This window comes from Berghia stephanieae, chromosome 5 (genome assembly GCF_034508935.2).
Source record: "Berghia stephanieae isolate SIO BIC M18660-M18661 chromosome 5, UCSD_Bste_1.3, whole genome shotgun sequence".
Classification (NCBI taxonomy): Eukaryota; Metazoa; Mollusca; class Gastropoda; order Nudibranchia; family Aeolidiidae; genus Berghia; species Berghia stephanieae.
Window position 1 is genome coordinate 38,341,822 of NC_088364.1, and position 15,027 is coordinate 38,356,848.

Genomic DNA, 15,027 nt, shown 5'->3' on the forward strand with positions numbered 1-15,027 from the left:
CAATATGCAATAAAGTTCTTTGTTAGTCAATGACAGTATAGTTACACATTCACTATTCTGATGAAGGAACTCTGAAGAAAAAAAAATAATTTAAAAAAACACATTAAAAAAGAATTGGCCAGAAAATTCATCCTTCGAATATCAATCGATTTAAATACCCTATCTTTTCCCCTGGGACACCCTACCCACTACCCACGCCACGCTAATGTTTCATTCATACTGCAACCACCATTGAGTACAGACGATACAAGTTATTTTGCATTTGTGTATTGTTGTTCTGATGAAGGGTTTGTACCCGAAACGTCCATTGTTTTGTTCCCATACGAAGGCTCTCCATTTTCATTCTTTCGTTAGTATTTTCACGATAACCGGCTTCAGGCAGCCCCTACCGTTTTCTACTCCTCATCTTGTCAACAACTCTCATTCCTCCCAGTTTTTTATAAGATGGAAGTCATTTTATTCGATTGATATTTGTTGGTCGAGTTGTCTGATTTTTAAAATGTGTAGGTTTCTTTTTTTACTGTTCTGTTGGGTTCACTGAACGGCCTGGAGATAAATTCTTCACTTTTTTTATCAAGGAACCCAATTAAATCTAATTGTGTGCTGCTAGTCATATGCCAGTTGTGTAATTTGGATAAAATAAATAATATACATTAAAACATAAATTTCAAGTATTTAAGCAGAGTTGTCAACCACGCAGGTAAATAATGACAGCAATTAATAAAATTAAAAGTTATTTCAATTGTAATTTTTCTAACTTGAACCAAAAAAAATCCCAAAAAACAAAAATAATAGGGAAAAAAAATCACGCAACTCACTGCTTTGTTAATATATTAATAATAATGATTATAATGATAGTAATGAAATAACTATAATATAATAATAATAATAATAATAATAATAATAATAATAATAATAATAATAATAATAATAACATAAAAATCTTTAGTTTTTGTTCCAAAATGAAAATGAAATCAATCCTGGTTTCTCTCGTGAGGCCTTAGTCCATCATGAATGTTTATGACTCAAAGACACTACTGCTTGACTTGTCTCTGTTCCTTTATAGGGGAAAAATATTAACATAGGCATTATAATAATGATAAGAAAAAAAAATTAAAAATAATTGGAAATAAAAAAAAATATATATACAAAAAAACAAAAACAACTTGTATGCAGTGAGTTTGGAAGCATTAACCTTTATCTTTTTCTTTTTTGTTTGGATACAAAGGATTTTTGATGACAGCTTTACAGTTGGAAAGATCTTATGTTGTATGAATGAAAATGATAAAATCTGCTTTTTTGACAATGGATGCGACTTTAAAATTGGGGAGTGACTGAACTAGTCAAAAACCCAGAGGCTCTTTTCAAAAATATAAATATAAAAACAAATGTAATGCAACCCTTTTCCAGATTATTTTTTTTTCATGTGGAATTTTGCATTTATTTTCAAGATAAAAGCAGCAAACCAATGCGTCAATCACAGTTCATTGCTGCAAAGTTAGCAGCGGGGGTTAGGGTTTTTGCGCTAGGAAAAAGAAAAAAAAAAGAGATACCACCAAAGGAAAAGTTTGAATCTGGTTCCTCTAGTTGACGAGTGCTGTCATGTGCCTTACACGATCCACTTTTTCACATTGCCTCCAAATTGGATATTGTCGTCCATACTTTCTCTCTCTTTATCTATCTGTCTCTATCTACTCACTCACAAGTTCAAAGTTAAGAAAGACTCTGCTTGACTGTATTATTTAACTGATCTAAATATTGAAAATTCTCATTAATCATATACAGTGAGGCGTGGGGAACGTGCTCACAGGCTCAATTTCAAAAGGTTGAAAAAGTCCAAAACCAATGCCTACGCGTGATCACTGCAGCAATGAAAACAACACCAATTCACAAGATGGAAACCCACACAGGAATAAAACCTCTCAAAGAACAACGAAATTTAAAAATAATGACACAATTCTCAAAGACAAAATTCATGGAATCCCAACCACTGCATCCAAGTACAATGGAAAAGAAAGAGAATCGACTCAAAAGGGAAAACTTCATCGCCTTGGGACAAAAACTAGAGAGCAAATATAAAGTGACACCAAAGGAAGATATTGCCCAAATCAATGTCCCAAATGTCAAACCACCACCGTGGAAAAAGAAACAAAAATTCATAACCATCAACAAGAAAAACATTCGAAGCAATAATGACAATGCTCAAACCCTAAAGATGATCGATAAAAAATACCCAGTGACCAACTGGATAAGAGTTTATACAGATGGCTCAGTTTCCGGCCCCCTCATGAATGGAGGTGCTGGTGCACTCATACACTGGACAGATAAAACAGAAACAAAAATATCTGTATCAGTGGGTTCAATGTGCACAAGTACTAAAACTGAAGAAAAAGCCATCCTCAATGCAACAAAAGCACTATCCAGAGATCACAGAATATACGGGAAAAATGTGGTTTACTTGACAGACTCTGATGATGCTCTCCGGTCTATTGAAAATTACCTGGACTCTGAAGCCGCACACACTGTGGAGGCCCTTGAGAGCTTATCTGATAAAACAGGAAAAATTGTGCTGCAGTGGATTCCAAGTCATGTAGGTATATATGGAAATGAAATTGCCGATCAACTGGCCAAAGAAGGAGCCCAAAAGGAACAACCGAAGTCGTCAATCACTTACCATCAGCAAAATAAAATAATAAAGCTAAAAATAGACAAAGAAAGGAATGACACACACCTGGAATTCAACAAGCAGGATCCAATCCATGCCATTCAGCGAAGTAGCCAAGTCACCCTATTCCGCCTCCGAACAGGACACAATAGACTAAGAGGACATATGTTTACAAAGCTAGGTATTGGAACAACCCCTTATTGTCCATGTGGAACCGACCATGAAACCACTTTACATGTGCTTATGGATTGCCCATTATACAACGTGCAACGTTCGAACCACTGGGTCACCCCTACAACACTCAACACAAAGCTCTATGGTGAGGCTGAGGACCTAAAGCGGACCACAGACTTCATAGCAGATATCGGACTGCAGTCATAGATGTCCATCAGAGGAACGAAGAAGAAGAAGAAGAAGATATACAGTGAGACTAAATTTTATCCAAACCATGCTTTCTCTCATAGTTTATCTGACAACAGCAGATCAAACCGTGTGACTATGTGGTCTTGTGGTATGCCACTCGCTTTCGGATCAGAAGGTCCCGGGGTCGAGCCACACTCAGCGCATAGTTGAGTCCCTGGAAAGGTTCTTTATTCACATTCTCTCACCATACTTGGGTGTAAAATGAGTACCTGGCAGTTAACAGCTTGTCTCTGTCGAAAATAAATTGTAATATCGCATAACAGGCGGCATGTCTGGTTCTCCATGTTACGTGTTGCTGTTGGCCAAGGACCCCTTGTAAAGCACTTTGAGCTTGTTTAGTGGCTATTGCATTATATATAAAAGCTCAATTTTAATTTTTTTTTTATTTAAAGAGAGAAAGAAAGAGAGAGAGTGAGAGATGTAAGTCTCGGTCTATTAAAGGCTGTTCGAAATGCTGTTTCAGATTTCTTGCTGAAGACTAATATAAGATGTGATTCCAGGTTAGACTAAAAATTAAACACTGTCAACAAAATCTGACCAGTCTCAACAACTTGTTACATTCAGGTTACTCCACATCTTGTTTGGGATTACACCACATCATGATTGGAGTTACACCACCTCTTGTTTAGGGTTACACACAATATGTTTTGGGTTACACCACAGCTTGTCTCGTGTTACACTACCTAGGGTAACACCACCTCTTGTTTAGGGTTACACTACAACTTGTTTTGGGTTACATCACATATTGTCTAGAATTACACCATAACTCGTATGGGATCACACCACACTGTTTTGGGTTACACCACATCATGTTTCGGGTTACACCACATCTTATTTAGAGTATGTTTAGGGTTACACCACGTCTTGTTTAGGGTTACTGATATTGACATATCCTACATTTTTTGTTCAGAAGACAGTGTTAGCGGGTGGTTGGATGGGAGCATCACCCTTGAATCATATACCTATGATGTTCGCATGGGTGTACGATCCGATAGTGATGTCGTTTCTTCTTCTCTTTACTAGCCTATCCTGCTTCTTTGTTTGTGATTGTATTTTTGACAGGGGATATTTTTTTTCTGTAAATCTTCTGCCTGTTTGTTCTTGGTTATTTATAATTTAGCTTATGATATCTTTAGGTTATGATTTTGATTTACATTTGTACTATTTTTGTTAGATTGCTTGTTTTTTTGTTTCAGCGGTCTCTCATATAACCTCAATTGTGTTGGAAGAGACCTAAAGCAACAAACAAACAAAAAAAAAACAGTGTTAAATACCACAACTGCCCCAATCTTCAGGTATTTGATGTTAAAGATACCATACAAGAGATATATAATATATGTTTTTATGGTGATCATTGCTTTTACATATATATATATAGAGAGAGAGAGCACATTTCCATGGTTTAATCATGTTCACCACGCTTCCCTATGTTTCATTTATCTTAGCAGGCCAGCATAAACTGGAACCCAACTTGCATTTCATTAAAAAAAAAAAAAATAATAACAAGTTGCTCGCTGGACCTTCATTTAAAAAAAAAATTTCCTTACTGACTAAATACAGTTATTCATTCACACCTGAATTAATCCAATGAGTGGTAAATATGCATTCGCTGCCTTCACACCTGAATTAATGTAATGAGTGGTAAATAAGTATTCGTTGCCTTACCCAAAGACGACTCTAGGCCAGAAGTTTATACGTAGTCCTTTAGAGCCATGAGACACATGGAGCCTGGTTTTATTCCAGTTTCTACAGCGTGAATTGGACAATGGCAATTGCTTGCTATTCTTTGGATAACGTGCTAGTCTATTGCAAAGTACTTTCCACAAAATATAACAGACCCAGCTAACCAATCAATGCTGGGTGGACAGGAGGGTCAGAAAATAATCTAAACTGCGCCTGGGATCGATCTCACATAAAATAATATATAATAAATTATTTAACTACCCCGCCCAACATAGATAACTATAATAAAACGTTTTTAGTGTGTCTAACATCAACCAAAACATTTCCATTAACACTGAAACTTTATTCTCCTTATCAATTTCATGTAAGTAAATTTGGATAAAACAATCTTTACAAAAAAAGCAAAAAAAAAGCATTAATCAAATTATGGGTTATCATAATATTGTTAATATAAATAAATTGTTCAAACAACTGAATGGAAGAGCAGAAATATTATGTATATGAAATGATCACAACCCTCATGCACATTGTGTATACACACTGTGTTATTAAGTCAAACTATGAAATTATTACTAAATGGCGTATCATATTCACACCTGCCACACTAACGGCGTTTATGTGTGTGCGTATGTGTAGTATTTATGTATGTATGTATGTATGTGTGTATGCATGTAGGACATGTGTGTGTGTACGCACATACATTCACACGTACACAAACACACACACACACATACATACATACTTACATACACAAAGTTTTTTAAAGGTCAATATTTTTTGGGGGCAAAGTAGAATTTTAAAATCTTAATATTCGGGTTTTATAACCAAAATCTTTAAACAAATGTTTGAGAAGTTATTAGGATATTATATATAAGTTTTGTTTTATTTTGTTTTGTTTCTTATCCTGAAGTGGACGTGTGCCCACATTTATATACATTATGGTGCAGGTTTTTCGTTTTTTTTGTTTTTTTTAATTTTAAAATCAAAATCTATTTGTCTGAAATTCAGATTTGTTTTTTTTTTAACGTATCTATTTTATCCTCGTTACCTGTGGTAGGTCTGAATAGTAATACATGACACATCTATCGAGAATAACGTATCAAAGTTATACTATATTCTATTTTTTTTTTAAACGGGGGCTCTTAGAATTTCTACATTTAGACAAGGTTATTATGTGGAGAGTTAATCAGTTACAAAAGTTATTGAGTATTGGTATTGCATGGTTGGGTTAAATAAAATTATATTTATCAACCCGGCAGGACGTAAAATAATAATAATAATAATAATAATAATAATAATAATAATAATAATAATAATAATAATAATAATAATAATAATAATAATAATAATAATAATAATAATAATAAAAGAATCATTATTGTTACCAAAGATAATAATATACAATATTTTTTTTTTTGTTTTTAACCAACACTCGTGTGCCAGGTTATCATCATCTGTCTTTAGATAAACAATGAACTAAAATCTAAAATATCAAATCAGTTAAACCACAAAAAACAAACAATAATTCAGTCATTTCCAAATTTATCTTCAGGGTATAAATCCAGGAAAGAATGGACTACCCCAAACATCAACTGCAGTGCAGCGCAGAAAGTGTTTAGTGTAGTGACGTGTTCGAGGTTACAGTGTGATTAAAAATAAATATCGGAACTTAAAAAAAAAAAAGAAATTAAAATTACCAAACCTTACTGGGATTAATAATACTTTTGTTTTGGGTACCAGCCCACACGATTAACATATCAGATTCAGAGCAAAATTTATTGGGTTAGATAATACTTTATGCATTGTAAAACAACCACACGGTTATAATTATGTACAAGAGCAACACTTATTAGGATGTATAATGATTTTTACTTTGTTTAACAACTTACAAAGTTACAATGGCAGAGCAAGACTTATTGGGATAGTCAATACATTTTACCCTCACACAGTTAATGGCTACAATAAGGATCGACATAGTCTTGCATGAGGACTACAAGTCAATACTGATAAATCACTGCCTTTAGACCAACTGAAAGCATCTTGGACTTACTGATCATAAAAATAAGCATTATTGTATTTCTCTCGCATTTCAATACATTATGAGTATTGAATATCGTCACAACTCACACAAAAATGATAAATGATTGCGGCATCTCAGGCTAAATAGTACTTCTGAGCCAAAGGCCCTAGAGCAAAAGTTTATCACGGGTTCTGCAGTCTTAATCAGACAGCAACAACTGCATGCCACTAATATATAAAAATGTACAGGTCTGATGACACAAATTGTTATGGTCTCATTGTAATAGAAATAATTTCAGACCGACTCATAATATTGCCGATTACACCAATGTTAAAACAAGTCCATAATAATTGTGTTCGGGTATGAGACCTGAAATATATTCATATAGCTTGCCCCTTGCCACCTTTGGATAAAACACTTGTCTATCACAAAGTACTTTAGATTTAACAGCCCCAGCAACCTGATCACTGCTGGCTGGACAAAGAAAACTGTATGAAAAATGCCTTTCCTCAGGACATTCCGTTGAGGTATGTAATCGCTAGCTCAGAAACATTTTGACAAGATCCTATCATATCTTTCAATTTCAATGAATGTTATTACCAGTAGATTTAAAGTATATAGTATTTAAAAGTTATTCATATCTGGATAAGAAATGACAAAATAAAATCCCAGAAAAAAAAAACAAAAAAAAACATGGATGAAGTTTTATAACACACTAGTCAAATCAATTTTCCTCTACAACTGTGTAGCACAGACACAAAATCAAACGAGTGAAGAACTAAGCATATTCCATTGTAAACAATTTAGACCAGTACTGAGAACAGTACCCTACAAAAATAACCACTGTAAGCACTGTGTCAAAAATGTAACGAAACACTGATCCTTCAAAAATACTTAAAAGCCAGGTAGAGCCTGTTTGGACACATCTAGAGACGAGATTCTGAAATACCAGCAAATAAAGCTATGTCATTCTACTTCACTAATCTGGGAGTCAAAATAAACGCAATGCGGTAACACTCAACAACGATCTAAAAGATTGCCAAACTTCAACCTCCGTTTAAAATCACCCATGAACCCCAAGGACATCAGAAAATCATCAATCGAACAAGAATGGAGATTCCTCTGCACAGGAAAAAAGACTGCTGAGGCTGTAAAGCCAGTCGACTATGCCTGAGTAAGTCAAGTCTATATTTAACTTGTCCAACAGAAATACAGTAAGACCTTATTACAATAACTGCAATGTTTGCAACAAAGGTATATTTTGGCTTATCATTAATAAATATGCATACAGACTTTGCCTGTCATCAAACTGGCATTAAGGAAGATTGCCAGTATACCTGTATATCTGAGGGTGGTGGAGCAAAGTATATAATATAATCATATACAAGTGCGACAAGGTGACAGCATTGTCAAGTGCCTGCCTTTCTCAACTGGTTGTAGTGACAATAATATGTACATTATATCTCAATGGAATGAATATATAGTTGAATGGGATTTTAAAAATGTGCAATTAACACCACCTCATCGAACAAAGGGTTCAATCAAAACTCGAGCATTTGGTACCCCCCCCCCCCCCAACCCCTCGATTATTAATAGAAGTTGACGTCACTCAGGTTTTTGTTATTTCTTTTATTTTTTTGGCCATCCACGTTTATGAGTAATTCTCACTAAACAGTATTTTCCAGACTATAAAATTTCATGGTTACACATAGTTCTGTGTGTTGGTCCGTTATACTTCCGGATGGCAATGTTGTGAGCTTCTTAGCCAAGCGCACACAATCTATACACACAAAGATAAGCATATTTCCGACAAATCCAAATAATCTATTGGCAAACGGGAATTTTTAGGATACTCAGTAGGCTATATCTTTAAATACAATCGTTACAAAGACAATGTTGAACACATAAATTATAAGACGATTAAAAACGAGATTCGTTGAAATGAGAACATGGAAAAGATCTGAGCAAGTGTATATGAAAGGAGCCAGACAAAGCAAGAAAAAAAAAACAAAACAAGACAAAACCATCTTGTATTTTTATTTTTTTATTTTCTTTTTCGTTCTTGCTTTGGCACCTTTCACACACACTTGTTCAGATCTTTATCATACATCGGTGCCTGCTCAATAGTTTCTGAACATGGAAAATAAACTTGTATTGAGAAGAGATGTAGCAACTCGTTCAAAGGATCATGACTCATTTTTTTGTCTGTGATATCTTTTCTATTGACTCAATATATAAGTAACTATATCTCTCTCTCTCTCTCTCTCTCTCTCTCTCTCTCTCTCTCTCTCTCTATCTATCTCTCTCTTCTCTCTCTCTCTATCTATCTATCTATCTTTCTCTTCTCTCTATCTATCTATCTATCTATCTATCTATCTATCTATCTATCTATCTATCTATCTATCTATCTATCTATCTATCTATCTATCTATCTATCTCTTCTCTCTCTCTATCTATCTATCTCTCTCTCTATCTATCTATCTATCTCTCTCTTCTCTCTCTATCTATCTCTCTCTTCTCTCTCTATCTCTCTCTCTCTCTCAAACTCAGTATTCTTTGTGTATGAAGCAAAGACCATAACGCTGTACCACGCTGGGTAAATAATTCATTTATATTTTTGTGAGGCATCAATTTTTAAAAAAGTGTAAATCATCTTTATATCGTTCCAGCATCTATTTCTGTCCTCTGTTAGGACTTCTCACTTTGTCTTCCTTTTATCTTGAGTAGATCAACATTTCTAGTCTATTATCTTATAATTATCCCACCGTTCTTTTTTTTCCTGGCACTGAATTGACATAAAATGTTGCAAACGTAATTAAACCCTTTATAACAAACAAAATAAAAGTGTCATTGGTTGCTCCAGTGTACCACGAGTCAATGACGAGGCCTCTATCATAATAGAAGGCCTTGGTCAATGATCTTTGCTTCACGGTCAATATAAAAATGCAGTTTTAACTTGTACGTCTTGCTTGAATATTAGCTCGTATTTCTCTATCAAGCGTCACATTTGTTAGTAAATACCCAACAAAAGTAATGGCGATGTCTGAGATTTATTTATTTCTTTTCCTACTGACATAATAATATTGATAAGAATAGTGTTGATAGAATATTTGAATGCAAATTATATTTTGGAGTTATTTGATTTTACTTGGATTTGACAAGAAGGAACTATCATTTGTGAGTAAATTCCCCACAAAACTATATGTGATGTCTGAGATTTGAGTCTGTATTCTATTCCTACTTCTGTCCTAGCAATTTATTTTTCCGGTCTTTGGGCAGTAGCAAAAGAGAAGCAATTGAGTACACTGCAGGGAAGTGATCAATGGGGTTGGTGGGTTTAATGGAGAATACGCAGCATTACGTATCTTTATTCCAATACTGTTATCATGACTGTGATTAGCATGCACGAGATACCAGGGTATTTGGTTGCATTTAGGTATTTTGGAGTTATCTAATTCTACTTAGTGCGTGAGTGGTAGGGAGAGGGAGAGATGGGTTCCGATTATTTACAAGTAACATATGATTAGTGTAGAATAAACACAATTCAGTCATGAAAGAATCATAGGTAACCGAACAATCCTTTTACCACAGTAAAAAAAAATAAAAATCTAAAAACAAAAAACAAAACAAAAACAAAATCAGAATTTCCTCAATTAATGAACATATTGAAATAAATGCGTTAACAAAAGTACCAGCTATGCTCAACGCATCTTGTTTTCATCCTTTAAAAAAAAGTTAATTTTAATGCCTCAAAGCCATTGAGAAGCAACTCCTAAAAGGAGAGCAAGGTTATAATTCTCCCACCTATACTATCGGGTATTTCAACAGCGTAATATTAGCACATCTAAACGATGACCAAGAGGCCTGAAATTAGACCCAAAAGTTAAAGAAAGCTAATTTTTAGGGATAATTATTCTCTACTTTCTCTGGCTCTGTAACATTGATGCCTTTTCAGATTTTCATTTTGGATGACTTTTGAAAAGGTTCATCATTGACTTCCCTCGCTCTTATTTTGTCTTTCATAATTTCCTCCATTTTTGGAATGTACCACTTGCACCACATGAAGTGAATATTTCAAGGACAAACCTATCTACAGGGAATAAAAGCATATTAAAAACGGGGGGGGGGGGGGGCATGTTTATGATGGTCCAGACAAAGCCCAGTATTAAAAATGAAGAACATTTATTCATATGTTTAGGTATGAGGGCCTAGAGATAATAGAATTGAATACTGAGCTGCAGGAGGGGCCATTAAATTTTTTTTAAAGTGGTCAGGACTTTGGCGGACTTGCCTTGGATAAAAAGTTTTGGGTCCTTAATTAAAGCTCTTTGAACTCTAAAAGTGGATACCGCTCTATATATAAAATCTTTTATTTTCCATTATAGTGTGTGAGCGAGAAGTAAAAAAAAACGGATTTGAAAATTCTGAATTAGGAAATATGCAATAATTCAAAATATATTTGTTTATTAGAATGATTTATAGTTACTTTAAATGTATGACTCATAAGTCATAATTCTGATCATTGGCTTAAAAATCAGTTTTTAGCATCAGGTTCACCCAAACTAAATATCAGTATCCGCTTAAAGGGAGAGAGAGGTCACGATAAATAGAATATAAATGTGATTTATAGGTTTCTATAAAAAAAAGACCAAATAATTACCAGTATAATGGAGAAAATTATTTGGGTATACAGAGGGTTTATTGTGATACTTGCTTGAAATATTTCGTGAACCGAATATGCATGACAGAATCAAGATTGTGATAGCAATTCCACACAAGGCAAATCATTTGTATGTGTCAAATTTATGGCCAGGGTGATTTATGATATTATAGGAAAGGAATTTACATCGATGGCTTTTATTAGCGAAGAAAATGAAAAGAAGGAAAAAGCAAAACTCACTTTAAAAATAACCCGCTATCAATCCCATGAATTCATGAAGGTTTATGAGGTTCTATCCATTATCTACTATAAACATTGTACATTTAATTCAGATTACTACAAATCAAAGCATATTTAGGTCTATATATATATATATATATATATATATATATATATATATATATATATATATATATATATATATATATATATATATATATATTAGAAGTCAATCTATCTTAATGATCTTTCAAATGTTTATATATATATATATATATATATATATATATATATATATATATATATATATATATATATATATATATATATATATAATACTTTGCATTAGTTGTATGAGAGATATGATATTGAAATTCTTTGTTAATGAACTAGAATATTAGTCACACAAAGTATAGTACATACATATTTTTGCATAAAGAATCATTTTAGTAGTCGATGACACCAATACATTATGATGAATTGAAAAACAAAATATTGTAAGTACTTTAAAATCTCAAATATTTTTACTGTTGAGAAAATGGAAGATTTTTTTATAAATCACATTGAAATAGTGAGTAATCAAGAAAAAAACAATATTAGGTAACTGTGTTGACTGAAGTAATGTCATTTGCACCATCTTACATTATCCAAAATATTAGGTTTTGATCTTTCAAGTTTTCATTCCACAAACAAGATTAAGTAAACAACATTTTTATTAATGTTAATTATTCTTAATTAATTTTCAACAATTCAAAAACCACTTTAAAATGAAGGCAATATTTTTGATTTCATTATCAGAAATTACACATTTATATCCTTGACAATAAAAGTGAACATTTTCTTTTTTATGATGAGGGGACAAATAATTAAATGTTGCTTTATAAAACAGGCTTTTTACAATAACCAAATTAAACAATAACCACTTTAGTATTGAAGCAATGGTGATATGATGAAAGTTATGAATGAGAAAGTCAAGCTATATTCATGAAAAGCATTTCTACAAAACAAAACAAAAAAATTCATTTGGGAAACAAATCTGAAATAAGTGCTGTCATTTACTCACTGCAGTTTGCGACGGAGTAAGGCAGCTTTGCCCACAGCTCGTGCCTTAGCTTGTATAGTTCTGGCTTTTCTCGAGTATGTCTGTGTTAGATAGGACTAGTATTTTATATACATAGCTTCATAATTTGTGACCAACAATCTCAATCAGGTAATATGCCGTAGTGGACTCAGTAAATTCAAGTCGACGCCAAATGACAAAAATAGACTAAATAAAATCAACTGCTTCAATCAGGAAAGTGGTTCTAAATTCCATTAAAAGTAATAAAGAAAAATGAACATAACAGCTTAAAAAAAAAAAAAGAAAAAAAATTACCAAACACAGAACGTTTTGAGCTCAAAACCCTTCTTCAGCCAACAACAAAAAAAACCCAATGAATTTCTCTGCTGTCAATCTGGTTTTTAAGTGATGTATTTGTTTCCATTGTTTGTTGTTGTTTTTGTTGGCTGAAGAAGGGTTTTGAACCCAAAACGTTCAGTGTTCGGTAATTTATCCTTTTTTAAAGCTGTTATTCATTTTTTGTTTATTACTTTTTACAGTCCACAGCTTCTAGCAGCTTAGTATCACTGTGATGTAAATTCCATGATGACAAGAAAATAAAAATTCGTATTTCTAATAATTTAAACTTTAAGCTCAACATTCTTCATTTGATTCATCCTGACATGACACCAGATTGATGTAGTGGTTCACATATGAGAGAGTTGATGTAATTAGGATGAATACAGATAGCCAGTATTCAAATTACATGAATCGCTGTCTGTTTCCAAAACGTATGATATAAAATTGATTAATTGAACGATGACAATGTAATAATAATAATAATAATAATAATAATAATAATAATAATAATAATAATAATAATAATATTAATAATAATAATAATAATCATAATAATAATACATAGCATTTGTATAACGCATAATGTCATGCTCTATGTACTTTTCGTATCATTTTTAAAAAAATTGCATTAAAGGCAGTAAAGAGAGACTTTATCAATATGAATTTTACAGCAAATAAAATATATATTACAATCGCAAATTAATTTTTTAAAGTCGGTTAAAGGGGTTTATAAGAATGTTTTTTTTTTTGTAAAGAAATAGATTGCAATTAAATTCTGAGATAAAGACGAATTTAATATATGTACATATTCAAAAGTCATAAAGTTTAAAATGAGAGGAAAGCCATTTATTTTTTAAAAAACTGATTTTCCTTACACATAAAGATAGTCCTAGAATTGATGAAAGTATTTACAAAGTGGTTTTGTGACTTGCTTGCAGTTTATAGATGCAGTAGTTCAGCATTTTGATTGTGAAGGGGAAAAAACTTAAAACAACAAGAGAGTATGGCACTTAATGGGGCATTGAGTTCACAAAAAATCCCTAATAAAAATACAAATAAATAAAAAGGTAAAATTGGGAGAAAAAAATACCGATAAAAACGCCTCGTCTATTATTGTATATATATATATATATTTATATATATATATAGAGATAGAGAGAGGAGAAAGATAGAGAGAGAGAGAGAGAGAGAGAGAGAGAGAGAGAGAGAGAGAGAGAGAGAGAGAGAGAGAGAGAGAGATATTTTTACAAGTCAGGGGTCATCAAAATTGATCGATATTTGAATTACAATGTTTCTGGTCAAAATGTTTAAAAAGGTGAATAGTCAGTGTGTAGTAGTTTTACATAAATGTAAAAAGTGGATCCATGAAAAAACACCGAATTCGGAATTTTAGGGAGAGAAGTAAAAAAAAAATACAAAACGTTTTAATAAGGGATGAGATGAATTGTGAGGTGTATGTAGTTGTAACAAGAGACATAATCGACATTTTGAATTTATCGATGTGTATATAAGCAAAATTAAACCCCGTTTCCTTGGGAAGTGAATAATATTCCATTCTTCTTTTCAAATAAAGTGCTCATAGTCTTTTGCTCTCACAAGTCCAAGCTTTTAGAATTATGTTACTGTCAAACTTTGATTTTCCTGTTGGCTGAGATGATGTCCAAACCTGATATGTTCCTTGTAAAAGATAAAGATTTCAAAATTTATTCTGAGGCTGTCATCTGAATTTTTATTTGTCTTAATTATCCACTCCTCTGAACTTCGAATTTCCATTTGATCAAGGAGTTAAACGAGAAGTTACCAATACCAAAGGTAAACATACGAGTGTGAAAAAAGGATGGAAAATCATGAGTAGTTAATGCCAGGATTATGTTGTTGGCCGATTTGAAGATGTGTATGAGAATATAATATAATATAGAAAAGAAGTTATTTTCAGGCCTGAAAGCTTGATGGAAGGG

The 15,027-nt window shown here is 32.7% G+C and overlaps 1 protein-coding gene across 2 annotated transcripts in view; it reads right to left on the reverse strand.

Annotated features, from left to right (window-relative positions):
- Nucleotides 1–892: 892 nt before the first annotated feature.
- LOC144972879 (uncharacterized) overlaps nucleotides 893–15,027 on the reverse strand; it is a 132,330-nt gene continuing 118,195 nt past the window's right edge. The window contains exons 34-35 of one of the 2 annotated variants that reach the window (XM_078914650.1): nucleotides 12,734–12,813; nucleotides 893–1,058 (exon numbers count right to left, since the gene is read on the reverse strand). In XM_078914650.1, the coding sequence (XP_078770776.1) occupies nucleotides 1,019–1,058; nucleotides 12,734–12,813 (120 nt within the window). In that variant the 3' untranslated portion in view covers nucleotides 893–1,018. Of the gene's footprint in view, nucleotides 1,059–12,733; nucleotides 12,814–15,027 lie in introns of those variants that run through there. The other variant, XM_078914649.1, reaches the window with a different exon arrangement.